Source organism: Lolium rigidum, chromosome 2, assembly GCF_022539505.1.
Source record: "Lolium rigidum isolate FL_2022 chromosome 2, APGP_CSIRO_Lrig_0.1, whole genome shotgun sequence".
Classification (NCBI taxonomy): Eukaryota; Viridiplantae; Streptophyta; class Magnoliopsida; order Poales; family Poaceae; genus Lolium; species Lolium rigidum.
Genome location: NC_061509.1, coordinates 270,231,220 through 270,259,179, shown reverse-complemented (window position 1 = coordinate 270,259,179; position 27,960 = coordinate 270,231,220). Strand labels below are relative to the sequence as shown.

Below are 27,960 nucleotides of genomic sequence, written 5' to 3'. Positions count from 1 at the left end.
GCATAACAATGCACATACATGATATGATAAATATAGTGAGATTTAATCGGGGCATTACGACAAAGTGCATAGACCGCCATCCAAGCATGCATCTATGCCTAAAAAGTCCACCTTCGAGGTTATCATCCGAACCCCTTCCGAGTATTAAGTTGCAAGCAACAGACAATTGCATTAAGTATGGTGCGTAATGTAATCAACAACTACATCCTTAGACATAGCATCAATGTTTTATCCCTAGTGGCAACAAAGCACATCCACAACCTTAGAACTTTCCGTCACTCGTCCCGCATTTAATGGAGACATGAACCCACTATCGAGCATAAATACTCCCTCTTGGAGTTAAGAGCAAAAACTTGGCCGGAGCCTCTACTAATAACGGAGAGCATGCAAGATCATAAACAACACATAGGTAATAGATTGATAATCACCATAACATAGTATTCTCTATCCATCGGATCCCGACAAACACAACATAAAGTATTACAGATAGATGATCTTGATCATGTTAGGCAGCTCACAAGATCCAACAATGAAGCACAATTAGGAGAAGACGACCATCTAGCTACTGCTATGGACCCATAGTCCAGGGGTGAACTACTCACTCATCACTCCGGAGGCGATCATGGCGATGAAGAGTCCTCCGGGAGATGATTCCCCTCTCCGGCAGGGTGCCGGAGGCGATCTCCTGAATCCCCCGAGATGGGATTGGCGGTGGCGGCGTCTCTGGAAGGTTTTCCGTATCGTGGCTCTCGGTACAGAGGGTTTCGCGACGAAGACTTTAAGTAGGCGGAAGGGCAACGCGGGGGGCCACACGAGGGCCCCACACACTAGGGCCGCGCGGCCAAGGCCTGGGCCGCGCCGCCCTAGTGTGGCGGCGCCTCGTGGCCCCACTTCCTTTCCCCCTCGGTCTTCTGGAAGCTTCGTGCAAAAATAGGACCCTGGGCGTTGATTTCGTCCAATTCCGAGAATATTTCCTTACTAGGATTTCTGAAACCAAAAACAGCAGAAAACAACAACTGGCTCTTCGGCATCTTGTTAATAGGTTAGTGCCGGAAAATGCGTAAATACGACATATAATGTGTATAAAACATGTAGATATCATCAATAATGTAGCATGGAACATAAGAAATTATCGATACGTCGGAGACGTATCAGATCCTAGGAGCCCTCGATGCACAAGACAACTCATTGTAATCGTATACTTGTTGCCTTATAGTGAATTATAGCAGTACGTAGGATTTCGCCACCGTTGCGAGATCTAAAGCTGGGTAACTCGCGTGAACCCGTACCGGTGACTCCTCGCCCTATGGCTCCCTCTCTCTCCCCTCTGTGAGGATCCCCTCACCGGAGTACCGTCGAATACGCAGCGACGACAAACTGTAGGTCTACATGAAAACAACTAGGTAAATAGACAGACTTATAGCCAACTAAACAACCTGAGACCGCCAACAAGGTTCAACAACAAAACATGAAAGCATAATACTAAAATTAGTGTTGGGGGGCTAATTTTCATGAAGGAATTTACAAACATATATTGTGTTTATAAAGATGCAAGAAACCAAGATAACATAAATTGAAATTTGTTGCTCACATGTACATCAATTATTTGATCTAAATCAGTTTTCAACACCTAATTGAACTAGCTATCACTAATCGCATCCCTATACAAGACTAAAGAATTAGCAGATAAAATAAAACAGTGGCACAAAGGCAAAGAGAAACCGCTTATACAATGGTTATATATATAGAAAAAGACTATACACCCCCTCCCTTCCTCCCCTCAAACTTATTGTGGATCGATGATGCATGTAAAATGCATACATGAATTTTGCATTTTATTGCAACATATTAGCACATATTTTCATCTTATATAATGTTATTTGCATGTTTTATATTGTTTTCGGAGATTTTATAAACAATCCCTGCTTGTCTGTTTCTAACTCTGTCTGGTAGAAAATGCCTTCTGTTAGTACTTTTCACTTTTCAGGAGCCACATGACTCGAAAAAGGACAATGTCAGGGGCCACACTTCGAAAATTCTGAGACAAACAAAATGAGCTAAAGTGGGACACTAGGAGGTCAACAGGATGGGAATAAGACCAGGTGGCGCGTGATGTCTACTTTCCCCCTCCTTTCCTGTAGACAGTGTTGGGCCTCCAAGAGGAGAGGTTTGTAGAACAGCAGCAAGTTTCCCTTAAGTGGATCACCCAAGGTTTATCGAACTCAGGGAGGAAGAGGTCAAAGATATCCCTCTCATGCAACCCCGCAACCACAAAGCAAGAAGTCTCTTGTGTCCCCAACACACCAAATAGGTGCACTAGTTCGGCGAAGAGATAGTGAAATACAGGTGGTATGAATATATATGAGCAGTAGCAACGGTGCCGTAAAATAGCTTGGCCGGCGTGTAATTGATGGTGGTAGTATTGCAGCAGTAGTAACGCAAGAAAAACAGTAAACAAGCAGTAGTAACACAGCAGTATTTAGGGACAAGGCCTAGGGATTACACTTTCACTAGTGGACACTCTCAACATTGATCACATAACAGAATAGATAAATGCATACTCTACACTTTTGTTGGATGATGAACACATTGCGTAGGATTACACGAACCCTCAATGCCGGAGTTAACAAGCTCCACAATAATGCTCATGTTTAAGTAACCTTAAGTGTAAGATAGATCAAAACGACTAAACCAAGTACTAGCATAGCATGCACACTCGTCACCTTCATGCATATGTAGGAGGAATAGATCACATCAATATTATCATAGCAATAGTTAACTTCGCAATCTACAAGAGATCATGATCATAGCATAAACCAAGTACTAACACGGTGCACACACTCGTCACCTTTGCACACATGCAGGAGGAATAAAACTACTTTAATAACACATCACTAGAGTAGCACATAGATAAATTGTGATACAAACACATTGCAATCATCAAGAGATATAAATAAGCACTTCACTACGCTCTTCAACAGTGAATAAGTACTTCGTGAAATATAGCCTAAGAGACCCACACGGTGCACACACTCGTCACCTTTACACACGTGGGACAAGGAGTCTCCGGAGATCACATAAGTAAAACCCACTTGACTAGCATAATGACATCTAGATTACAAGCATCATCATATGAATCTCAATCATGTAAGGCAGCTCATGAGATTATTGTATTGAACTACATAGGAGAGAGATGAACCACATAGCTACCGGTACAGCCCCGAGCCTCGATGGAGAACTACTCCCTCCTCATGGGAGCAAGAGCGGTGATGAAGATGGCGGTGGAGATGGCAGCGGTGTCGATGGAGAAGCCTTCCGGGGCACTTCCCCGCTCCGGCAGGGTGCCGGAACAGAGACTCCTGTCCCCCAGATCTTGGCTTCGCGATGGTGGCGGCTCGGGAACTTTTCTCGTATCGTGGCTTCCTCCGTAAGGGTTTTCGATGCAGGGGCTTTATATAGGCGAAGAGGCGGCGCAGGGGGTCGAAGGGGCAACCACACCATAGGGTGGCGCGGGCCCAGCCTCGGCCGCGCCACCATGTCATCCGGGGCCCACAGGGCCCCCTCCGGCGGCTCTCGGGTGTTCCGGATGCTTCCGGGCAAAATAGGAACCTGGGCGTTGATTTCGTCCAATTCCGAGAATATTTCGTTACTAGGATTTCTGAAACCAAAAACAGCAGTAAAACGAGAACCGGCACTTCGGCATCTTGTTAATAGGTTAGTTCCGGAAAATGCATAAATATGACATATAATGTGTATAAAACATGTAGATATCATCAATAAAGTGGCATGGAACATAAGAAATTATCGATACGTTGGAGACGTATCAGCTTCCCTAAGCTTAGTTCTGCTCGTCCGAGCAGGTAAAACGATAACAAAGATAATTTCTTAAGTGACATGCCATCATAACCTTGATCATACTATTGTAAGCATATGAGATGAATGCAGCGATCAAAACAATGGTAATGACATGAGTAAACAACTGAATCATAAAGCAATGACTTTTCATGAATAGCACTTTCAAGACAAGGCATCAATAAGTCTTGCATAAGAGTTAACTCATAAAGCAATAATTTAAAGTAAAGGCATTGAAGCAACACAATGGAAGATTAAGTTTCAGCGGTTGCTTTCAACTTGTAACATGTATATCTCATGGATAATTGTCAACATAGAGTAATATAACAAATGCAATAAGCAAGTATGTAGGAATCAATGTACAGTTCACACAAGTGTTTGCTTCTTAAGGTGGAGAGAGATAGGTAAACTGACTCAACAATAAAAGTAAAAGGAATGGTCCTTCAAAGAGGAAAGCATCGATTGCTGTATTTGTGCTAGAGCTTTTATTTTGAAAACATGAAACAATTTTGTCAACGGTAGTAATAAAGCATATGAGTTATGAAAATTATATCTTACAAGTTGCAAGCCTCATGCATAGTATACTAATAGTGCCCGCACCTCGTCCTACTTAACTTGGACTACCGGATCTTCGCATGCCATGTTTCAACCAAGTGTCACAAAGGGGTACCTCCATGCCGCCTCGTACAAAGGTCTAAGGAGAATGCTCGCATTTCGGATTTCTCGCTTTTGATTATTCTCAACTTAGACATCCATACCGGGACAACATGGACAACGAGATAATGGACTCCTCTTAAATGCATAAACATGTAGCAAAGTTATTATTCTCATATGAGATTGAGGATATATGTCCAAAACTGAAACTTCCACCATGATTCATGGCTTTAGTTAGCGGCCCAATGTTCTTCTCTAACAATTTTGCATGCTCCAACCACTAAAATGATAGATCCTTCAGTACAAGACGGACATGCATAGCAACTCACATGATATTCAACAGTAGTTGATGGCGTTCCCGTAAGCATGGTTATCGCACAACAAGCAACTTAATAAAATATAAAGTGCATAAGTACATATTCAATACTACGATAGTTTTTAAGGCTATTTTGTCCCATGAGCTATATATTGCAAAGGTGAATGATGGAATTTTAAAGGTAGCACTCAAGCAATTTACTTTGGAATGGCGGAGAAATACCATGTAGTAGGTAGGTAGGGTGGACACAAATGGCATAGTAGTTGGCTCAAGGATTTTGGATGCATGAGAAGTATTCCCTCTCGATACAAGGTTTAGGCTAGCAAGGTTATTTGAAGCAAACTCAAGGATGAACAAGTGCAGCAAAACTCACATAAAAGACATATTGTAAACATTATAAGACTCTACACCGTCTGCCTTGTTGTTCAAAACTCAATACTAGATATTATCTAGACCTTAGAGAGACCAAATATGCAAATCAAATTTTAGCAAGCTCTATGTATTTCTTCATTAATGGGTGCAAAGCATATGATGCAAGAGCTTAAACATGAGCACAACAATTGCCAAGTATCACATTATCCAATACATTTTACCAATTACTACATGTAGCATTTTCCAATTCCAACCATATAACAATTTAACGAAGAGGAAACTTCGCCATGAATATTATGAGCTAAGAACACATGTGTTCATACGAACCAGCGGAGCGTGTCTCTCTCCCACACAAGGATGAACTTATTCAGAGAACTAAGATAACAAAACAAAAACAAAAATAAAAGCACACGGACGCTCCAAGTAAAATACATAGGATGTGACTGAATAAAAATATAGTTTCACTAGAAGAAACCTGATAAGTTGTCGATGAAGAAGGGGATGCCTTGGGCATCCCCAAGCTTAGATGCTTGAGTCTTCTTAAAATATGCAGGGATGAACCACCGGGGCATCCCCAAGCTTAGACCTTTCACTCTTCTCGATCACATTATATCACCCTCTTCTATTGACCCTTGAAAACTTCCTTCACACCAAACTTCAAGCAAACTCATTAGAGGGTTAGTGCATAATCAAAAATTCACATGTTCAGAGGTGACACAATCATTCTTAACACTTCTGGACATTGCACAAAACTTCTGAAAGTTAATGGAACAAAGAAACCCATTCAACAAAGCAAAAGCGGCAATGCGAAATAAAAGGCAGAATCTGTCAAAAACAGAACAGTCCGTAAAGACGAATTTTAAGATGGCACCAGACTTGCTCAAATGGAAAAACTCAAAACTAATGAAAGTTGCGTACATATCTGAGGATCACGCTCGTAAATTGGCAGATTTTTTCGAATTTTCTACAGAGAACTGTGCCCAGATTCGTGACAGACAGCAATGCTGTTTCTGCGCAGCGATCCCAAATATAACATCAACTTTAACATAGAAACTTTACTTGGCACAAAAACTTGATAAGGAGAGGTTGCTACAGTAGTAAACAACTTCCAAGACACAAATATAAAACAAAGTACTGTAGCAAAATAACACATGGGTTATCTCCCAAGAAGTTCTTTCTTTATAGCCGTTAAGATGGGCTCAAGCAGTTTTAATGATGCACTCGCAAGAAATAGAAGTTGAAGCAAAAGAGAGCATCAAGAGGCAAATTCAAAACACATTTAAGTCTAACATGCTTCCTATGCATAAGAATCTTGTAAATAAACAAGTTCATGAAGAGCAAAGTAACAAGCATAGGAAGATAAAACAAGTGTAGCTTCAAAAATTTCAGCACATAGAGGGGTGTTTTAGTAACATGAAATTTTTTACAACCATATTTTCCTCTCTCATAATAACTTTCAGTAGCATCATGAGCAAACTCAACAATATAACTATCACATAAAGCATTCTTATCATGAGTCTCATGCATAAAATAATTACTACTCCCAACATAAGCATAGTCATTCTTATTAATTGTAGTGGGAGCAAATTCAACAAAGTAGCTATCAAATATAGGAGGTATATTGTAATCATAATCAAATTTATCCTCCATAACAGGTGGTAACAAAAGACTACTATCATCATAATCATCATAAATGGGAGGCAAAGTATCATCAAAGTAAATTTTCTCCTCAATGCTTGGGGGACTAAAAATATCATGCTCATCAAAGCCAGCTTCCCCAAGCTTAGAATTTTCCATAGCATTATCAACAATGGTGTTCAAAGCATTCATAGTAATAACATTCCCATTAGCATGCATATAAAGTTCCATGGGTTTCTTAATTCTTTCTTCAAACACATCATGTCCTAATTCAAGATAAAGTTCATAAAGATCTCTCATATTTTTGTTGTTTTCCATTATGCCTAACTAGTGTAAACAAGAAACCAAATGTCGCAATTGCAGAGTCTAAAGGAAATAGCTTCGAGTACTTACAACGGCGCCGAAAAATAGCTTAGTAGCCGAGGTCCGGAGTGTGAGTACCTTTTACCTTTCCTCCCCGGCAACGGCGCCAGAAAATAGCTTGATGTCTACTTTCCCCCTCCTTTCCTGTAGACAGTGTTGGGCCTCCAAGAGGAGAGGTTTGTAGAACAGCAGCAAGTTTCCCTTAAGTGGATCACCCAAGGTTTATCGAACTCGGGGAGGAAGAGGTCAAAGATATCCCTCTCATGCAACCCCGCAACCACAAAGCAAGAAGTCTCTTGTGTCCCCAACACACCAAATAGGTGCACTAGTTCGGCGAAGAGATAGTGAAATACGAGTGGTATGAATATATATGAGCAGTAGCAACGGTGCCGGAAAATAGCTTGTCTGGCGTGTAATTGATGGTGGTAGTATTGCAGCAGTAGTAACGCAGATAAAACAAGTAAACAAGCAGTAGTAACACGGCAGTATTTAGGGACAAGGCCTAGGGATTACACTTTCACTAGTGGACACTCTCAACATTGATCACATAACGGAATAGATAAATGCATACTCTACACTTTTGTTGGATGATGAACACATTGCGTAGGATTACACGAACCCTCAATGCCGGAGTTAACAAGCTCCACAATAATGCTCATGTTTAAGTAACCTTAAGTGTAAGATAGATCAAAACGACTAAACCAAGTACTAGCATAGCATGCACACTCGTCACCTTCATGCATATGTAGGAGGAATAGATCACATCAATATTATCATAGCAATAGTTAACTTCGCAATCTACAAGAGATCATGATCATAGCATAAACCAAGTACTAACACGGTGCACACACTGTCACCTTTGCACACATGCAGGAGGAATAAAACTACTTTAATAACACATCACTAGAGTAGCACATAGATAAATTGTGATACAAACACATTGCAATCATCAAGAGATATAAATAAGCACTTCACTACGCTCTTCAACGGTGAATAAGTACTTCGTGAAATATAGCCTAAGAGACCCACACGGTGCACACACTCGTCACCTTTACACACGTGGGACAAGGAGTCTCCGGAGATCACATAAGTAAAACCCACTTGACTAGCATAATGACATCTAGATTACAAGCATCATCATATGAATCTCAATCATGTAAGGCAGCTCATGAGATTATTGTATTGAACTACATAGGAGAGAGATGAACCACATAGCTACCGGTACAGCCCCGAGCCTCGATGGAGAACTACTCCCTCCTCATGGGAGCAGCAGCGGTGATGAAGATGGCGGTGGAGATGGCAGCGGTGTCGATGGAGAAGCCTTCCGGGGCACTTCCCCGCTCCGGCAGGGTGCCGGAACAGAGACTCCTGTCCCCCAGATCTTGGCTTCGCGATGGTGGCGGCTCTGGAACTTTTCTCGTATCGTGGCTTCCTCCGTAAGGGTTTTCGATGCAGGGGCTTTATATAGGCGAAGAGGCGGCGCAGGGGGGTCGAAGGGGCAACCACACCATAGGGTGGCGCGGGCCCAGCCCTGGCCGCGCCACCATGTCATCTGGGGCCCACAGGGCCCCCCTCTGGCGGCTCTCGGGTGTTCTGGATGCTTCCGGGCAAAATAGGAACCTGGGCGTTGATTTCGTCCAATTCCGAGAATATTTCGTTACTAGGATTTCTGAAACCAAAAACAGTAGAAAACGAGAACCGGCACTTCGGCATCTTGTTAATAGGTTAGTTCCAGAAAATGCATAAATATGACATATAATGTGTATAAAACATGTAGATATCATCAATAAAGTGGCATGGAACATAAGAAATTATCGATACGTTGGAGACGTATCAGCGCGCCCCATCTAAGGCGCTCCACCTGTGCTCTTTTTCACCTCGTCCGTCCGATTCGCCTCAATCTTTCGCAAACCAACTTGTTTTGACCTAAAAACCCCTATACATACGATCTCTAGGGTTTCGTCGAGACTACGACGGCGAAGAACAAAAACACATAAGCAGAGAGTCAGCAGGCCACCGCCGGCAGAGATCAGAGGGGGAAACGCTGCCGGAATCGCCTCCGGTGGACTCCACCCCCCTCCGGTGTGGTCATCATCTTCATCTTTATCAACACCCTCTGCACCATTTTCATCTACCCTTTGTAATCTCTTGACAAACATGATGTATGATGCATTATATTGTTTTCCCATGATCTATTGTATCTATATTTTGATGTTTGAGTTGTAACTTGTTCTTGGCAATTGTGATATAATTTGTTGTTGTTGCATACAAGTATATGCTATCTTTTATGATGAACTTGTTGTACTAACATATGAGTGCGCACATATGTTGGGGGATGCACAAGGTTGCCACCCTTGCATGTTGATAGGATGAGGGATAGACGGAGTTTGACAGAAACCGAATCCCAAGTCTTAGAGATACATGCATGTTGTATTAATTCATGGTTAATCAATGGGGGTATTATCATGGGGACCTTAGATCTAAATGCGGGGGTTGAACTTTATGTCTTAATAATTCTCTTGTTTGCTCTTAATTGGCATTGGAATCAATCACTAGGGATGTATTTGCTCATGTCTATGGTTGCACCTATTCATGACTCCTCCTTAGAAGAAACAATAAAAAGAATATCTTTACGCTTCACTAATTATGACAACCACATAAATAAAGTAGCAATTTGCCAGAACACTTACTCCATTGAGTTACTCCACTTTACTTCACTCCATCTCACTTTACTTTACTGCACTTTACTTTTCTTGCATTAGTTTTACTCATTACATTTTAATTTCAGCACATATAGTTTTACCCATTGCATTTTAATTTTAGCACATATAGTTTTATAGTAGAAACCTATCCACACACCCACACAAACACACTATAGATCTTAGCTTTGCGTAGAAGGCCATATAAGTTGGGTATAGGGCTTCAGAGAATAGATAGTTTATCTTCAACATATGGTGGGTTCGACACTCAAATACTTATCGAATTATACTACGGTGGTCCCCTTGGGGGTTATCAGTTGAAAATACTGAGTTTGGAGAAAAAAAAAACCATGATGTGTTCTAGTCTCACCCTTCATGGAGAAATCCGCCAACTATAACTCAGAAGACACATATTGAAGATCGAGAATATGATCCGATCATGCACAAAGGAGACATCAACACTTGAGTGCTTGGTGAGCTCATGCTTTTGTACTTTCAGAAAAGAGAGGAGAGTGCGGTAGCAGAAATAGCAAAGTCCTCCAATAACCTGCGTAATAGAGTCACATTTGCCGTTATAGAGCTATAGCTCGCAACTCAGCCTCTGCCTCGAACGGGAAACCGCAATCTGTTTCTTCGTCTTCCAGTCAATGAGGAAATCACAAAGAAACACAGTAAGCAGAAAGTGAACGACGATTCGAAGGGACACTAGCCCACGTTGAGTATATGTTATCTTCTATGATGATCTTATGAACTGATATATGAGTGCAACCTTATGTTGAGGATGCATAAGATTTCACTGCTGCATGATGATAGGAGGAGGGATAGCCGGAGATTGACAGAAACGATGTCCAAGACAGTTCTACCTTGATGAAGTCAGAAACGAATAGTGATTCATGCTGGTTGTCAAGGATAAGAGCATGCATGGGTGGAGGAAAAGTATGCATTATGCATGGCTGCTTTCGGGACAAATAGTCAATAGAGCATGCATGGGTGGATGAAAAGTATGCATTATGCATGGCTGCTTTGGGTACAAATAGTTCATGCCATATGTGTTAACAGTGTTATTATTCAACGGAATGGACAAATTTGAATACAACACAGTGAGGCATCGTTATCGACCACATAACGGAATTGACAAGTTCGAATAAATTTGACCGGAGCTGCTTATGGAAACGACATCCAACCAAACGAGTACATATTATCCCAACACCCAGCCAACTCTTCCCACGGTTAAATATATATCGACCACTTGGCAATTGATCCAGTTCGGTCCACACATTAGCTGTTCTCTTCTTAGCGACTGTGAGCAGCCGGCCGTCGACCTATCAACCGATCAATGGAGGTCGAGAACCGGTACATCGCCGTGAGGCACCACGTGGATGGTTCCCCGTCGGAGGACGACTTCGAGGTGAAGTCTGCACCGGTGCATTGGACGGCAGAGTCCGGCGAGGTCCTGGTGAGGAACATGTACGTGTCCATCGACCCCGGTCAGCTCAACCGCATGAAACGCCACAGTGCGTCCCAACAATCCGTCGGCGCTATCGTGCCCGGCGAGGTAATTATGCAACTGTCAACCACCACCGAACGACGAACGGTGATCCGGCTGGCCGGTGCCCTGTTATGTGTCTCTTGATCGTTTTTTTTTTGCTGCTGGCCTGTAGAGGATCGTGGCGCATGGAGTCGGCGAGGTGTTGGCGTCGGCATGCCTGGAGTACGAGGTGGGCGATGTGGTCGCCGGCGTGCTCGCGTGGGAGGAGTACACGCTATTCCGGCCGTCCCCTGTTATGTGCAAGGTTGACGCCTCCTCCGGCTTCCCCTTGTCCTACCACGTCGGCGTCCTGGGGATGAGCGGGACGACGGCCTACGGCGGGTTCTTCGAGGTGTGCCAGCCGCAGAGTGGGGAGAAGGTGTTCGTGTCTGCGGCGTCGGGCTCCGTTGGTAGCCTCGTTGGCCAGTTCGCCAAGCTAGCTGGATGCTACGTGGTCGGCTGCGCCGGCACCCAAGCCAAGGCACTACCAGCTTCACGCCTCCCCATTCATATTCTGCCAGCTTCACGTTCAAATTATTTGCACCCAAGAAATCGGCAACATCCGAATTTCTGACCACAAATTTGAATTTCAGGTGGACCTGCTGAAAGACAAGCTGGGGTTCGACGACGCCTTCAACTACAAAGAGGAGCTCGACCTCAAGTCCGCACTGAACAAGTGAGTTCTCTACTCCCAAAATTAACATATGTGTAGCTAATTGCTAAAATGAGCCTCCAAATTGCAACAGGTACTTCCCTGACGGGATCGACATCTACTTCGAGAACGTCGGTGGCGAGATGCTGGAGGCCGCCCTCGCCAACATGAACACGTACGGCCGGGTCGCCGTCTGCGGGGCCATCGCCGAGTACACCGACCCGGGGAGGCGAGCCGCGCCGGGCCTGCTGGAGGTGGTCTACAAGCGCATCGCCCTCCGAGGCTTCTTGTCCTACGATTTCATGACCCAGTTCCACGAGTACAACGTGATCATCGGCAACTGGATCCGCGAGGGTAGGATTCAGGTCATTGAGGACGTATCCAACGGGCTGGAGAGCGTCCCGTCGGCTTTCGCCGCGCTATTCCGCGGCGAAAATGTTGGCAAGAAGCTCGTTAAGCTGCCATAGAATAAAACAGGTTAATTACTTCTCAGCAGTCTAGCGTGAAATAAAAGTTTGTCCCGCTGAGCCGAAGGTGTGCATGAGAGACGACGAGTTCTACCTGAATTTAAGTTGTTGCTATGCTTGGTTAACACTTAACACCCACTTATATTGTCAGAATATGTCGTGCCCACACTTTCTAAATGTGCAATATGTCTGACGCTATATGGCTATTTCCAGGAGTAGTGGTGTGTGCATGGTCGCAACTCCGGAAATGCTAAACAACAGACATGTTAGAGCATCTCTACCGGCGCGCCCCATAGCGGCCTCGATAGCGTTTTGGGGGACGGGAGCGAAAATAGGCTCACATCGGTGCACTCTAAATAGCGCTGACGCTTTTTCGAGCCCAATAGAAGCGCCGGCAACCCCGTACCAGCCCCTTGGCGAAGGGCGCGAATCGGGCGCGCCGGCGCCTCGCGGGGCAGAAAATTTTGCGCGTGGGAGCCGCATGTCAGCCACACATCCCAAGATTATACATGTTTTCCATCAAAACCCCGTCTCCTCCGCCGTTCATTTCTCCCGCCCGCCACTCCATCTTCCATCCAGCCTCCAACCCGAAAACCACAGCCTCCAACCCGAAAAACCCTCGCCGCCGCCATGCCACCAAAGAGAAATGCTCCGGCGAAGGCAACGAAGCCGCTGACGAAGGCGCCGCCGAAGCAGCGCACCGTGATGCTGAAGGAGAAGCCGGCGAACATGTCACAGGAGGAGTGGGAGGAGGAGAAACGCCGATGGTCCTTTGCGACGGCCGACCACAAAAGGCGCCACGTCGCCGCTCTCGACGCAGCGAAAGCGGCGTCCGCTGAGGAAGCATGCCTCAGCTTGGGCGACGAGGACGACGACGCGCAGACGTTCCGGTGACACTCGTGGTCCGAGGTGGAGGTCTTTGGAGGATGAATGTCTTATCGAGGCGTGGAAGCAAGTGAGCTTTTGCCCCATCACCGGCGCCAACCAAACCCGATGCAAGTACTACAAGCGCATCCTCGATTCCTTCAAATAGAAGAAGAACTATAGTGACTATGCCACCATCAACATGAACCGGAACAAGGGCACCCTCTCCCATCGTTGGAACATCATCAAGTCGGCGTGTAGCAAGTTCCATTGCTAGTATGAGAAGATTACGAACCGGAAGGAGAGCGGCAAGACGATGGTGGATTGGGTATGATCTACGCCCATTTAGTGATGTCTATTTCATAATGCATTATAGTGTATCTATTTGATGATCCATATTGTTCTATATCTTGTTATTGTATCATGTATTATTAGATGCTCAACGCCCTCGAGATGTACAAGTACAAAAACGAGGACAAAGACTTCTCCTTCATGCATTGCTTCAACAAGCTACAAGGTTGCAAGAAATGGGACGACCTCCGCCTCACTCTAAACAAGGACGGGGTAGAAGGGCCGGTCGATCCAGCCGGCGCCTCCACCGGGCGCCCCATTGGAAACAAGAAGGCCAAAGCCGAGAGGAATGCGTCGCTGACATTGACCGCCATGGACGCCTCCCTCGAGAAGATGATAACCTCATTCTCAGTGGAGAACAACAAAGCGGCGGATAGGGCCGCCGTCGTGTGGAAGGCAATCATCGACAAGCAAGACATGAAGATCAAGTTGGAGAGGGAGAAGGTGGAGGCGGCAAAGATGGAAGCTCACGTTGCTGCCATGAAGGCCACCAACGAAGCGACACAGCTTTCATTGGCCAAGATGTTTTAAGAATCCAAGATCTTGATGGCCGACATGGAGAAGATGGACCCGTTGGCGCGGGCGTGGCATGAGATGTACCGCGAGCGCATCGGCCAAGAGGTGCTGGCGGCCCGAGCTGCGTCGGCGTCTCCCCCGGCACCCTCTACGTTCATGTCTCCGTCGGCACCGTCGACGTTCATGCCTCCCCCGGCGACCGTGGATCTTGTTGCAGCGACGGAGCTGCCGCTGGGGCTCACCGGCGATGAGGAAGTCATCGAGGTTGAGCCGCCCATGACCCTGTTCATCTGATCAGTTGGCTTGAAAGCTGAAGTTGCTTTTTGCAGCCGGAGACGGCGATTCGGTGGCCGTATGTTGACCCAAACTTCATATTCGAAAACCTATTCAAATTTGGTGGCCGTGTGTTGGCTGAAACTTCAAATTCGAAAATTTATTTGAATTTCTATGCTTTTGTTTGTGTTTTTATTTCAAATCATCTATCGTAGCTATCGTATGGGGACGCGCCGGTGTGGGAGCAGCTCTCCCAAATGTAGGATGCTATGCCGACGCCCTTCATACGACAGTGTCGGCGTCCCTGCCGGCGACTATTTGAGCCGCGCAGGTGGAGATGTTCTTACTACGGAAAGAGACTTCCGAGATTAAGTGCAAGTAACTCATGTCATGGTCTAGCTGTCTGAGTACCACCACACCATACGGAGACCCGTATCTGCGCTATTATTTTCTATCAGTTTGTCAAGTTCGGTCAATTCGGTTTAAAACCGAACACCATCAAGTTATTGGTTTAACCGAACTATTGGCTAACTAAAAAAACCGATAGAATTTTGGTTATAATTTTTTATTATACCGAATTACTGAAAAACTTGAACCATTTTTCGATTAAAACCAAATGTCCTCACATGCTGCTTGAGACCTTAAGGAATAAGGATTGGCGCCTCTCTCCTTCATTGCGGGGCTCTTGGCCACCTCCTTCTGCACCTCTTTGTCGTACACGTATACGACTGTAGCTCCCTCACAACCCTCCTGACGTTGATGTCTTGATCTTGAAGCTCCTCAGAGCTGCCGCCATAAAAAATGCAAGAACCGGCGGCAGCAAATAGATAGATGCAGTGAGATCCTACAGTATCCATGGACGGAATCATGTCTCCGAGGTGTCTAGTCGAGGAGGCAACTGCTAACCGGGAGATGGTGACTTACCTTTTTCGATAAAGTGTGTTTTATTACTCAGAAGTTTCAAGCAATACATCTAGCCTCTGTATAATCAGGATGCACATAGCTGTTCAAAAAGTCAATCACTCACACAAAGTTACTACAAATAGTAGAATAAAAAGAACATAGTTAGTCATCCGCACCAGTCATAGGAGGCAAAATTCTACGACTATGTAGCCACCCATGTTGGACAATAAACTCCTTGGTTGTTTCCTTCAAACATGTAGACACCTCCGTAAAGAGATCGCGGTCTTCCAGACATTGGAGCGGTGACCATATACGGAGCAAAGCCGTACACCGGTAGATGACCTGCATAAGAGAAAAACATTTATTATTAAAAACCTTGTCATTTCTACATAGCCAAAGTGACCAAATTATGGCAATCACTCCCACCCCACCCTGATAAGAACCTTAAACCTAGAATCCACCACATTCAGCCAATTGCCAAAAATATGTGCCATGCTTCTTGGAGGGTATAAGACCAGTAGAACCTATCTGAATGATTGACCATATAGATCTAGCAAACCGGCACTGGAAGAAAAGATGTTTTATTGTCTCTTCTTCATGACAGAAATACATCTCTTACATCCATGCCGGTTATGCTTTGCAAGGTTATGTTTGGTAAGAATGACCACACGACGAAGGTACTATGCAAACGCCTTAGTTTTCAATGGTATCTTCATCTTCCAAATGTTTTTATTAGTAAGCACCGACTGAATGGGTTCAACTAAAGCCTTATACATGGAACCTACCGAGAATACTCCATTCTTAGCGAGGCCCCAGTGAAATTCGTCGGAACCCGGTAGCAACTGAACTGCGTGTAAGCGTTGTAGCAACTCATTCCAAGAAGCCAACCGAGGTTCAATGAGATCCCGCCTGCGCCATAGACAGAGGAATTGTTTCCATCACCTTCTGGAGCATGTCGCTCTTATGACGTACAATATTGTATAAGGCAAGATACTGTTCTCGAAGTGTGGTTGTTCCCAACCATATATCCTTCCAGAACTTTATCTCTGACCCATCTCTAATGGAGAAAGAACCATAAGGGAAGAAGTATTTTTTGGTAGCCATAAGACCAGCCCAAAAATGCGAATCACCGGATTTCCAGATAACCTGTGAAATCGCATTTGATCCAATATACTTTCTCCGCAATATGTTGTGCCATACACCGTCCTGGGTTAATAACCTAGCTATCCAACCACTTTCCAAGCAAGGCTCTGTTCTTAACCTCGAGATCATGGACACCAAGTTCACCCTGATCTTTTGGACGGCAAACAACACTCTATTTAGTTAACCGGTACTTCTTTTTCTCACTATCTCCTTGCCAAAAGAATCTTGACCGGAAATAATTCAATCTACGACTGGAAGAACAAAATCATATACAATACCACATTAGTGAGTACTAAATTAATAAGGACTAATCTTCCACCTAGAGATAGTAATTTTCCTTTCCAACTAGAAAGTCGCTTCTGAAGTCTCTTCTCGACTATTTTCCATTCAACAATAGTAAGCCTCCGATAATGAACAGGAATGCCCAGGTAGCTAATTGGAAAACTGCCTAACCCACATCCAAAAAGTTCGGTGTGTTTGTTAGCCTCGTCTTGAGTCTCGCCAAAACAAAAAAAATCACTTTTATGAAAATTAATGTTAAGACCTAACAAATGCTCAAAAGTTGATAGAATAAGTTTCAGGTTTCTAGCTTTGTCGAGATCATGATCCATACAGAGAATTGTATCGTCCGCATACTAAAGGATAGAGAGACCCCCATCCACCAAGTGGGGTACTACACCTTCAGTCTGGCGATCAACCTTAACACGCTCAATTAAAATGGCAAGCATATTCGCCACAATGTTGAATAACATTGGAGATAGATGATCGCCTTATCTCAACCATTTTTTGTCTGAAAGTATTTACCAGGTGACCTTAATGGCAACACTTCCTCCAAAAATAAAGTTATTAATTAATCGCACGCCACTCCTCAAAGAAACCTTCCATCCTCAAAGTTTATTGAAGGAAAGACCATTTGACATTATCATAGGCTTTCTCGAAGTCTATTTTGAGGATTACCCCATTCAACTTCTTGCGGTGCATCTCATGTACTGTTTTATGCAACATTATACCTTCATCCAAGATGTACAGACCTTGCATGAAATCAATCTGAGTGGGGCGCACCACATGATCAACCACTGAATTCAGTCTAATAGTAGCAATTTTGTAAAAACAATTAAAACATACATTAAAAAGACATATTGACCTGTATTGTTGAATTCCTTCCGCCTCATTAAATTTTGGTAGTAAGATAATATCCCCAAAGTTGATGCAAAAAAGCTCAAGCTGTCGTGCATGAAGCTCGGTAAACAACAACAACAACAACAACAACAACAACAACAACAACAACAACAACAGATCCCCTTTTATGAGATGGTGACTTACCTAAGGGTTGCTTTTCTCGTGAGGTGGCAGCGAACCTAAGGTTGCTAATTTTATGTTCGAGAATCTGTTTGCATCGGACATCACCGACCCAAGAAAACCATGACATCAAGTTGTACAGCTACGCCACGTTACGAGCCAAGATTTTATCGAGCACATCACGAGAAGCGACATCAGTGTCGACCACACACCAGGCCGATGTGAAAAGAGCCACTGGAACACCTTCAAGTGACTCGGTGCTTCACGTATGCTTTCGCGAGCTTTTGGACTCTTTTGTTTCGTTTACTAAGATCCAGAAACGGAGGGAATTTTTATACTCACGAGAATACAACAAATTTGCATAATAAAAAGTTTTGAACACTTTTTTTTGCTTCTGATTGTTGGGCTAGGTTTTGTTTTTTGCACGAAAATCCCCGGCCACAAAATTGAACGTTTTAGCAGTTTACTTCGTCCTGTCCATAATTTTATTTTGAACTAAAATTACGACAAGTTGACAATAATTATAGAGTGGAGAGTATATATTGTAGGGGGTGCTGTATGCCGACCTGGTCGGCATGAACCATGCGCCGCACACCCCAAGGCGGGTTGTTGGGCCGGCCCAACGTTGCCCCTCCTATTATTTTATTTAATTTTTGCTTTTTTGTTTTTTACGTTCTATTTTTTATTTTTCTTTTACGTTTTCCAAAAGATCCTTTTTAGATCCGATTTTTTAAAATATGGAATTTTAAAAATTTAGTTTTTTTGAAATTTAAATATTTTCAAAATTTAAGCATTTTTCGAACTTGAACATTTTTTTTAGATTAAACTTTTTTTCACATTTTTTCTTTCTTTTTTCAAAATTTTAACATTTTTTGAACTTGAACATTTTTCTCTTTTTAAATTTTTTTTTCATAATTTGAACATTTTAGAATATGAACGTATTTCAAATTTGAATATTTTTTCAAAATTGGATTTGAAAAAAAAAAACGTTTTAAATATTAACATTTTTCATGTTTGAACGGTTTTCAAATTTGAGCAAGTTTCAAATTTGAACGGTTTTCAGATTTGAACGTTTCTCACAATCGAACCATTTTCAAATTTGAACATTTTTTTATTTAAACATTTTCTCGATTTGAACAATTTTTAAAATTTAAATTTTTTAAAAATTGAAAAATAAATATAAACAAAACGGAAAATAGAAAACATAAATGAAAAACATAAAAAAGAAAGGTGAAAAGAAAAAGGAGACTGAAAAGAGAAAAAAAAACAAGAAAAGGCTACCTGGGCTAGCCCACACCCGCGCGGGGAGTGTGCGATGGCCGGTAGCCACCGGCCAATCCTATACACTGACAAGGTCGATGCCTAACACGCACCGCACACCCTGGTCGGGTATTGGGCCTAGCCCATTAAACGTTTTTTCTTCTTTTTCGTTTTTCGGTTTTAGTTTTTTATTTCCTTTTTGTTTATTTTTCTGTTTTCTTTTTTGTTTCCTTTTCTTTTCTCTTTATTTTTCTTTTTTGTTCAAATTCAAAAATATTAGGTTCAAACATATTTCAAATTAAAATATGTTCAAATGTGAAAATAGTTTAAATTTGAAATGTTCAAGTCTGAAAAATGTTAGAAATTTTAAAAGTGTTCAAATTAGAAAAATATTCAAATTTGAAAATTGTTCGTATTCAAAAAAAGTTCGTATTCGAAAAGCGTTCAAATTTTGAAAAAAAATAAAAAATCTGAAAAAATGTTCAATCTCAAATAAATGTTCGAGTTCGGAAAATATTCAAAATTTGAAAATATTTAGATTTCAGGAAAAACTAAAATTTTAAAATTCTGGATTTTAAAAAATCAGATCTAAAAAGAATCAGCTTTTGCAAAACGTAAAAAAGAAAAATAGAACAAAAAAATGAAAAAGCAAAAAAAATAAAATAAAATAAAAGGTGGGGGAATTTTGGGCCTGCCCAACAACCTGCCTGGGGGGTGTGCACCGCCTAGTCCGTGCCGACCAGGTCGGCATACATAACCCCCCGTAGCCACCAACCTGATCGGTGTATAGGTTTTCTCTATGTTGTAAGCCGGGCCATAATAATAGGACGAAGAAAGAAAGGAGGGCCCGGGCCAAATACTACAAATGGGGTTGTTGCACGGAATAGGGGTTAGTGACACTCATTGTGTGCGGTGTGCTCGCCCTTATGGACGCTTGACATGGGTCGGCCCATTTAGGACAACAACAATTTGTCAGTTTTCTAGTTTTCTTGCTGGTTGTTGCTAGTTTGTCAGTTATGTGGGTTTTTGTTCGTGCCTTTCTTTTAGGTTTTCTTTCCGGCCCATCACGCGAAGGTTTTCCGGTTTTTTCATTTTCTCCATTTTTTCATGTTCTTTTCTAGTTTTGGGGTTTTCCGTGGTTCTTTTGGTGCGGTTGGGTTTTTTTTTTGAACTTTTTCAACCTGAGCTTTTTAAAGTTTTGAACTTTTTAGAATTGAACATTCTTTTTTAATTTAAACAGTTTTTTAACATTGTTTATTTTAAAAAAATAAATCTAATTTTTTTTTGAATTCAAACATTTTTCCTAGTCTCTGGAAACGAAAAAACTAAAATGTACCTAGACTTGCGCTCTGGACTCGACCGACGACAACGGCAAAATGAATTGTGGCTAGGCTTGCGCTCTAGACTTGGAAATAAAAGAGGAAACAAGAAGAAGGGAGCAAGGACATATAAGATAGGTGGCCGTTCGGTGTCGCTCGTGACGGGTTAGCGGCGGTTTGCGAGATTTTTTCCAGGTGTGGGAAAGTCAAAGAAAAAAGAGCAGAGTGTGGTTAGGCAGGGTACGATCAACGGCGTATGATTTTTTCTCGCACGCCGTTGGTATTTAAATACTAGTGGCATAGTCAAATATTGGAGGCCACTAAAGACCTTGAGCATGCTCCCAGCTGAATCCTAAAATACTAATGGCGTCTTATGTGCACGCGGCCGGTAAGCAAATAGTGGTGGTGTATCCAGTTTTTATACCAGTGGCGTGGAATATTTTTAGGTGTGTCGCTAGTATTTTTCCTCTTACAAGCTATTTCCTACTTGTCTCCCATACTTCATCTAGTTGAGGGGATATCGATTATTGGGTATGCAAATAACACAATCATTTTCATGGCACATGACATCGAAAAGGCGTTGAATATGAAACTTATTCTTTGTATCTTTGAATAATTATCGGAATAAAAATTAACTTCCATAAGGGTGGTTTTTGTTTTAATAAAGCAAAGAATATGTGGGATCAACATAGCAATTTATTTAGGTGTGAGTTAGGTAATTTTCCATTTAGATATTTCGGAATACCTATTCAGTTTAGAAAATTAGAAAATGGGGAGTGGAAACCAATGGAAGTGAGGTAGGTAATTTTCCATTTAGATATTTGGGAATACCTATTCACTTTAGAAAAATATAAAATTGGGAGTGGAAACCAATGAAAGATTGTTTTGAGAGGAAGCTCAAAAATTGGGCTGGAAACTCCTCTCTTATGATAACTGGTTAGTGCTTATTAATTCAGTATTAACGAGCCTCCTGACGTTTATGCTATCTTGCTTTGAAATACCTAAATGGATTAGGAAGAGATTGGACTACTTTCGATCTAGGTGTTTTTTTTGGCAAAGCGACCGCAATAAGAAAAAATATATACTTACAGGAGGAACATCATTTGTAGGCCAAAAGACGAGGGTGCACTTGGAGTGGAAGTCTTAGAGATCAAAAGTAAATATCTATTGAGCACGTGGCTCTTTAAACTTTTAAATATCTGCATTCAACGTCTTTGTCTCAAGTTAAGAAAAAACACTGGGACTTTCCCTTTGGAAAGGCTTAATGAAAATGAAATATCAATTTTTTGAAAGAGTCTCCTTTCAAATGAATGGTGAAAACAATCGGTTTTGCGATGATACATAGCTGGGTGATTTTTCTTTGTCTCACCATTATCGATCTTTGTACTATAACATAGTGTAAGGAAAACATGTTTTGGTAGCTCATGTTTTGTCCCAAGTTCCTGTAAACATAGCATTCAGGAGAGTGTTAACTGGTAACAAAGGAGTAAGTGTTAGCTCCATTCCGTTCGTCGGTTAATGGATATTAATCTATCCACTCAGCCGAAGCTTTTGTTTAGAACCAAACAACATTAGGCTCTTTTACGATCAGAACATTATATCTAGATTATATGAATGACCAAACGTATTTCCTTTGTAAATATATTTAAAAAATAAAAGTACCTCCAATTTTTTTTGATGTGGTACTTATATGGTAAAGTTATTCTTACAAGAGATAACTTAGCTAAAAGAAATTGGCAACCTAACAAATATGTTGTTTTTTTATCAAGAGACAATATAAGATTTTATTTATGGCGTGCCCTTCAGCAAAAGTGGTTTGGTACATAGTTTACATAGCCTTTAATATTGTACCCCCAAATAATATTACTAATACTTTCAGGAATTGGTTAAGGGTAAGGAGCGTTAGTAAAAACGATAAAGGGCAAATCCAAGTTGGTGTTTGCATTTTACTTTGGCAATATGGAATGTAAGAATTGATTATATGTTCAACAATGCTTCTTTTATGCAGGTTATACCACTGGTTACACATCAGATCCATACATGGTCCTTCCACAGCCAACACAGAAGCAAGAGGATTTGAATATTGGCTGTTACCGGTTTAAGACGGTTGCTTGGGCTTTACCAACCAGTGCAACTGTCGTTTTTATTTTAGGATCTATAATATGTTAGTGCAAAGCCGTTTAATGTTGTCCGTGTCAAGAGCTTTTATGTTTGTCTCTTTGTTTCTTCTAGGAACTGAACCGGATGGTATTAGTACACCACCACTTCCTTTTCTCTCCCTATAACTTCCATCGATGGGGCACTTCCATCGGCTATAAACACGTAACTGAGACCCTTAACAGGGGCATCGCTTCTCTCTAAACATCAACAGTCCCATTTATTTAGATGGTTGATAGATTTGTATCAATCATATGTGACACATGGTGTAATGATCTTCTGCACAACCTAAACTTTAATAAAACAATAAAAGTCAGATGTATCAGTCGATGCAAAGGCCTCTTTTTCGTGAAAAAAGGTGATAATGTGCCCTCATTAACCATACCTTTTTCTATGAGAAAGTACAATATTACTCTCGGGCGTCAGAGTTATGCCAAATGCTGCTTGAGAAATATTATTTGGTGCCGTGGCCATAATTCTTGCTTTGTTCAACACTTTGATAATGTAGGTTGCTTTGTACTAAACTCGACACTGCCAGCTTGAAAAAATTACGTCATCCACTACTATATATATACAGGTTGAATGATTATTGTTGCTGATTGCCCCTCAAAAAAACCACTATCGGGCGTACTCCACTTGATGCTCCTGATATTATCCTGAAGCACTTTTAATTCCATGATGCACCGAATTAGTAAAGCCGCACGTTGTCAAGCAAGTAGCATTTGAAGAATCGCATGGGCCAAAGCCAAACCAATCATTGGCCGTGTGGAATGTTTCAATGACTCCGAACTCCAGCATCTAGCAACTTATACACTTTTTAAATCCAGGTGGCGTTTGTCAACTTCGTTAAGTATTGCATACCGACGCGTATTTAGATAGTGCATGGTTACGACTTACGAAGGAGGTCATGACATCCAAACCTTGTCTGGACATCGATCAGGTCATTACATCAGAAAACATAATATTTGTATCCAGTTTGGTACTAGCTGTTTAATAGTGGCAGACAAGATCAAATCAAGTTGCTTCTTCTTCCAAAGAAAAGGCACGGTACTTCCTCTAAGGACATAGATCTACTCTTTCTTCTTTGAACTGCTCTTGCACCCCATGGTTATCATGGCTGCTACATATAGACACTATACGCACAGACGTCAGAACACAAGAACAAACACTTTTCTCGGACATGGGTTTGGGAACAGGATTATGTTGTGCTCTGCTACTGGTGACAATGTTGCCTCTTTCAGCTAATGCGTCGAGCAAAGTAAGATGCTTCCTTTTATTTAATCATAACACTTCAACTTTGTACATCGTTTCTGCATTGAATCTGGTTGTTCTAATATACTTTTGTCGCGGACTTTCTGCATCAAAATCTCAGCTCTACATAGTGTATATGGGGGATAAGAAACATGATGATCCATCTGTGGTGACCGCGTCGCACCATGACTTACTATCCGTTGTTCATGGGAGGTACGCACTATCCTGCGATAGTTCATGTTAAATATTATCACCACGAAAGTGAATCGCAAGTGATCCTAACTTTTATGTTTAATCTGCCACAGCAAGGAGGAAGCCTTGAAGTCGATAGTTTACAGTTACAAGCATGGATTTTCTGGTTTTGCGGCAATGTTAACTGAATCTCAAGCTAGGGCAATAGCAAGTAAGTAGTTGTCGATCCTAGGATTCCATTTTACTTTATCTTGCTATCATGATGGACGTAAGCTAATCAACCCTCGGAATGTAGAGTTCCCTGAAGTTATCACTGTGAAGCGTAACATTTTTCACAAACGACACACAACTAGGAGCTGGGACTTCCTTGGCCTTGACTACTACCAACCACCACAACAAGCAGGCCTCCTCCAGAAAGCGAAGTACGGAGAAGATGTTATCATCGGTGTAATTGATTCAGGTTTGCAATCCCATCTCAAGCTTAAAGCTAAAACATGCATGAGGAAAGCTAATGATTGGGCAAGAATTGACCCCGCATTGTTACACCAGGCATATGGCCTGAATCACGAAGTTTTAACGATGACGGGTTTGGTCCTGTGCCGGCCCGGTGGAAAGGAAAATGCCAAACCGGTGAGATGTTCAACGCCACGAGTTGCAACAGAAAGATCATAGGCGCACGGTGGTACAGTCGTGGCATCAGCACCGAGTTGCTCAAGAGTGACTATAAGTCGCCTAGGGACATTGATGGCCATGGCACACACGTCGCCTCGACGATTGCCGGCGTGGAGGTACGAGGTGTGAGCTATGGGGGCCTAGGAGCTGGTGTGGCACGTGGTGGGGCGCCGCGTGCACGGCTTGGTATCTACAAGGTGTGCTGGGTTGACGATTGCCCCGAAGCAGCAATCCTCGCGGCTATCGACGATGCCATACACGACGGCGTGGACGTCTTGTCGATCTCGCTGGGATGGGCCGGTCACGAGGCACCTGGGACATTGCATGCTGTGCAGAGAGGGATCTCAGTTGTGTTCTCCGGCGGAAACGATGGGCCCGTGCCGCAGACAATGTCTAACGCCGTACCATGGGTTACCACGGTTGCCGCTAGCACAATTGACCGGGCTTTCCCAACCCTGATTTCTCTCGGGAACAAAGATAAACTGGTGGTTAGTACAATCAATCTTCAAGTGATTATTTTGTTTGTGCCATGGATGGTTGGAAAAAGGCGATCAACTTTGACACATCAATAAGAATGTTTAGCTCGTCCCTAAAGCATCCGTTAATTCCTTTAACTAATATTAACGTGTGCTTACTTTTAAAACACAGGGGCAATCTCGTCACTACAATGCATCTGTGATCAGCAGCGACTTTAAGGGTCTTGTCGATGCAGGAAGGTAATTAATAAAATACAGTCACTTGTCACATTCTCATTCTGATCCATAATATGTGTAGCTGCATTTAGTACAAAAAGTTGTCACGACTCAGTCATTCACTCATTCTGAACTGCTACGTCCAACTTACAACTTTTATGCAGCTGCGACGAAGAAACATTGGCGTCTAGCAACGTCACCGGCAAAATCGTCCTGTGCTATGCACCAGCGGATGCGTCATTCTTGCCGCCCCCTATAGCACTTCCGTATGCCATCAACCGTACCGTCACGGCTGGCGCCAAGGGTCTCATATTTGCACAGTACACTGCCAACAACCTTGACTCCCTGGAAGCATGCGAAGGCATTATGCCCTGCGTACTGGTGGATTTTGAGATCGCACAAAGAATCTTATCCTACTTGAACATGGCAGAGTAAGGGCTCAACTATCGCGTTGCCTGAAGTAAGATCGACGAACATGTTTATTTTCCTTCTAAAAGTATTTGATCATGTGTGTCTTCCCTTGTCATACTAGGAATCCGGTGGTAAAGGTCTCGCCTACTGTAACCGTTGTTGGAGACGGTGTGTTGTCGCCTAGAGTTGCCTCGTTCTCGTCGAGAGGACCAAGCCCCGCCTTCCCTGGTATACTCAAGGTATAGATCAACCTCTTCATTCAGAGCGGCATACAAATTTTTCAAAACGTAATAGCCACAAACGTTCTACTCACATCATTGTTATCTACCCTCTGAACATGTATCTTTATATTTGGACAGCCCGACGTAGCTGCACCTGGAGTCAGCATCTTGGCAGCCAAACGCGACTCCTATGTGTTCATGTCCGGGACGTCAATGGCGTGCCCGCATGTCTCGGCGGTCACCGCGCTGCTTAAGTCGGTTCACCCTGACTGGTCACCTGCCATGATCAAGTCCGCCATAGTCACCACAGGTACACACTGAGAGTTGTACCACATGAATCATCGCAATTTATGGCTGACTCATATTATTTTTTCATATCCCTTGCAGCTTCTGTGACCGATCGTTTTGGTATGCCGATACAAGCTGACGCGGTCCCGAGGAAATTAGCTGACCCCTTTGACTTTGGCGGTGGTCACATCAACCCGGACAGGGCCATCGACCCCGGCTTGGTTTACGACGTGGATGTCAAGGAATATAATAAATTCTTTAATTGCACCATTAGACTATTAGATGGTTGTGAGTCCTACCAACTCAATCTTAATCTACCATCAATCGCTGTGCCAAACCTTAAGAACCAGGTCACAGTTTGGCGCACTATCACGAACGTTGGGCCGGCGGAAACGACTTACCAAGCGGATTTTGAAGCTCCATCAGGGGTAGTCATGTCGGTGGATCCATCAGTGATCAATTTCACTGCAGATGGTAGTAGAAGCATGACATTTAGACTGACGTTTAAAGTAAAGCAAAGAGTACAAGGTGGGTATACTTTTGGCAGTTTGACATGGTCTGACCGAAGTGCGCACTCGGTGAGAATTCCTATTGCTATACGGACTGTGATACAAGACTTCGTCGCTGACACATCATGAGTTTGGTGGTTCTCTTCATCTGTTTACATATTTCTCTTATATGAGAGTTGGGAAATGTTGAAAATGTATTTGTATGTTACTATCATAAGTAAATGTTTTACATAAATACAATATAAGATTGTATGATTTTCTTAGGAGAGCGTTTATTTCATTTTCTGACTATTGCTGTCAAATGCAGCATTTTATTTATATGAGTTTACAACATGGTTGGTTTCACAATTTTTTGGTAGCCTATTTCCTTATGACTTTCAGTATCTTTTCATTTTCATTGACTCAGCATCTCAAATTATTTCAAGCAAATATGTATAGAATAAATGAATGTGTACTATTATAAACCCAACTTGTTTCGTTGCAACTTATGATAATTATCATTACTCGGGAAAGGTTTGTTTACAACGACACAGAGGTTGAAAAAAGGTCAGATTATGGTCACTAAACTAGTTGACGACAACAATTAAGTGATCAATAAGTCAAAAAAATGTCCACCCTTTTTTTACAATAGAAATTAGAGCATCTTCAGTCGTTGCTTCAAAACGCCATTTGGAAGAAGCACCAGATCGATCGATTGGGAGACATCATCACGAGGTGCCACGTTTTGGGAATGCTAGTTCGCAACCGTGTCTCCCAAACAAGGCTCCAAACTATAGTTTTTTTTATTTTTACAATTTCTAGTATTTAAACACACAAACAATTTAAACACACGAATAAATATAGTTGATAAATAAGCACATAACTAATTAAAGCATACAAGAAATCAAATTATTTGAAGTTTAACTTAATCAAGCTCGCATACACATTTGTTGACTCTATTTTAGCCTCCACATGAATGACGATAAAATCAACAAATCTATGGGCACCTGGTGATCAACATCCACAAGAGGGTATACACACTTATAGGGACCAAAATGTCTGGCTTGACTTGCGGTCACTCTCGATGACCATGTTGTGCATGATCACACAAGCATGCAT

The 27,960-nt window shown here is 42.5% G+C and overlaps 2 protein-coding genes across 2 annotated transcripts; both read left to right on the top strand.

Moving 5' to 3' along the window:
- Window positions 1–11,213: 11,213 nt before the first annotated feature.
- LOC124688771 (2-alkenal reductase (NADP(+)-dependent)-like) lies at window positions 11,214–12,683 on the top strand. Its single transcript, XM_047222407.1, has 4 exons — window positions 11,214–11,449; window positions 11,556–11,903; window positions 12,016–12,098; window positions 12,169–12,683. Exons 1-4 carry the CDS (start codon window positions 11,231–11,233, stop codon window positions 12,539–12,541), a joined length of 1,023 nt encoding a protein of 340 aa, XP_047078363.1. The 5' UTR covers window positions 11,214–11,230; the 3' UTR covers window positions 12,542–12,683.
- Window positions 12,684–13,721: 1,038 nt separating this feature from the next.
- Window positions 13,722–26,991, top strand: LOC124690924 (subtilisin-like protease SBT3.9). Its single transcript, XM_047224245.1, has 14 exons — window positions 13,722–13,733; window positions 13,841–14,152; window positions 22,349–22,361; window positions 22,478–22,558; window positions 23,772–23,884; window positions 23,999–24,090; window positions 24,183–24,280; window positions 24,365–24,529; window positions 24,619–25,229; window positions 25,390–25,457; window positions 25,598–25,864; window positions 25,966–26,083; window positions 26,204–26,375; window positions 26,453–26,991. Exons 1-14 carry the CDS (start codon window positions 13,722–13,724, stop codon window positions 26,989–26,991), a joined length of 2,661 nt encoding a protein of 886 aa, XP_047080201.1.
- The last annotated feature ends 969 nt before the right edge of the window (window positions 26,992–27,960 follow it).

Excerpts from the sequence above, each read along its gene's own strand:
- LOC124690924 (XM_047224245.1), top strand. Across the intron at positions 24,091-24,182 it reads CTATCCGTTGTTCATGGGAG|CAAGGAGGAAGCCTTGAAGT; the intron begins GTACGCACTATC and ends AATCTGCCACAG. Across the intron at positions 24,281-24,364 it reads TCAAGCTAGGGCAATAGCAA|AGTTCCCTGAAGTTATCACT; the intron begins GTAAGTAGTTGT and ends CTCGGAATGTAG.
- LOC124688771 (XM_047222407.1), top strand. The coding sequence starts at position 11,231 with ATGGAGGTCGAGAACCGGTACATCGCCGTGAGGCACCACGTGGATGGT. Across the intron at positions 11,450-11,555 it reads GCGCTATCGTGCCCGGCGAG|AGGATCGTGGCGCATGGAGT; the intron begins GTAATTATGCAA and ends GCTGGCCTGTAG. Across the intron at positions 12,099-12,168 it reads CTCAAGTCCGCACTGAACAA|GTACTTCCCTGACGGGATCG; the intron begins GTGAGTTCTCTA and ends AAATTGCAACAG.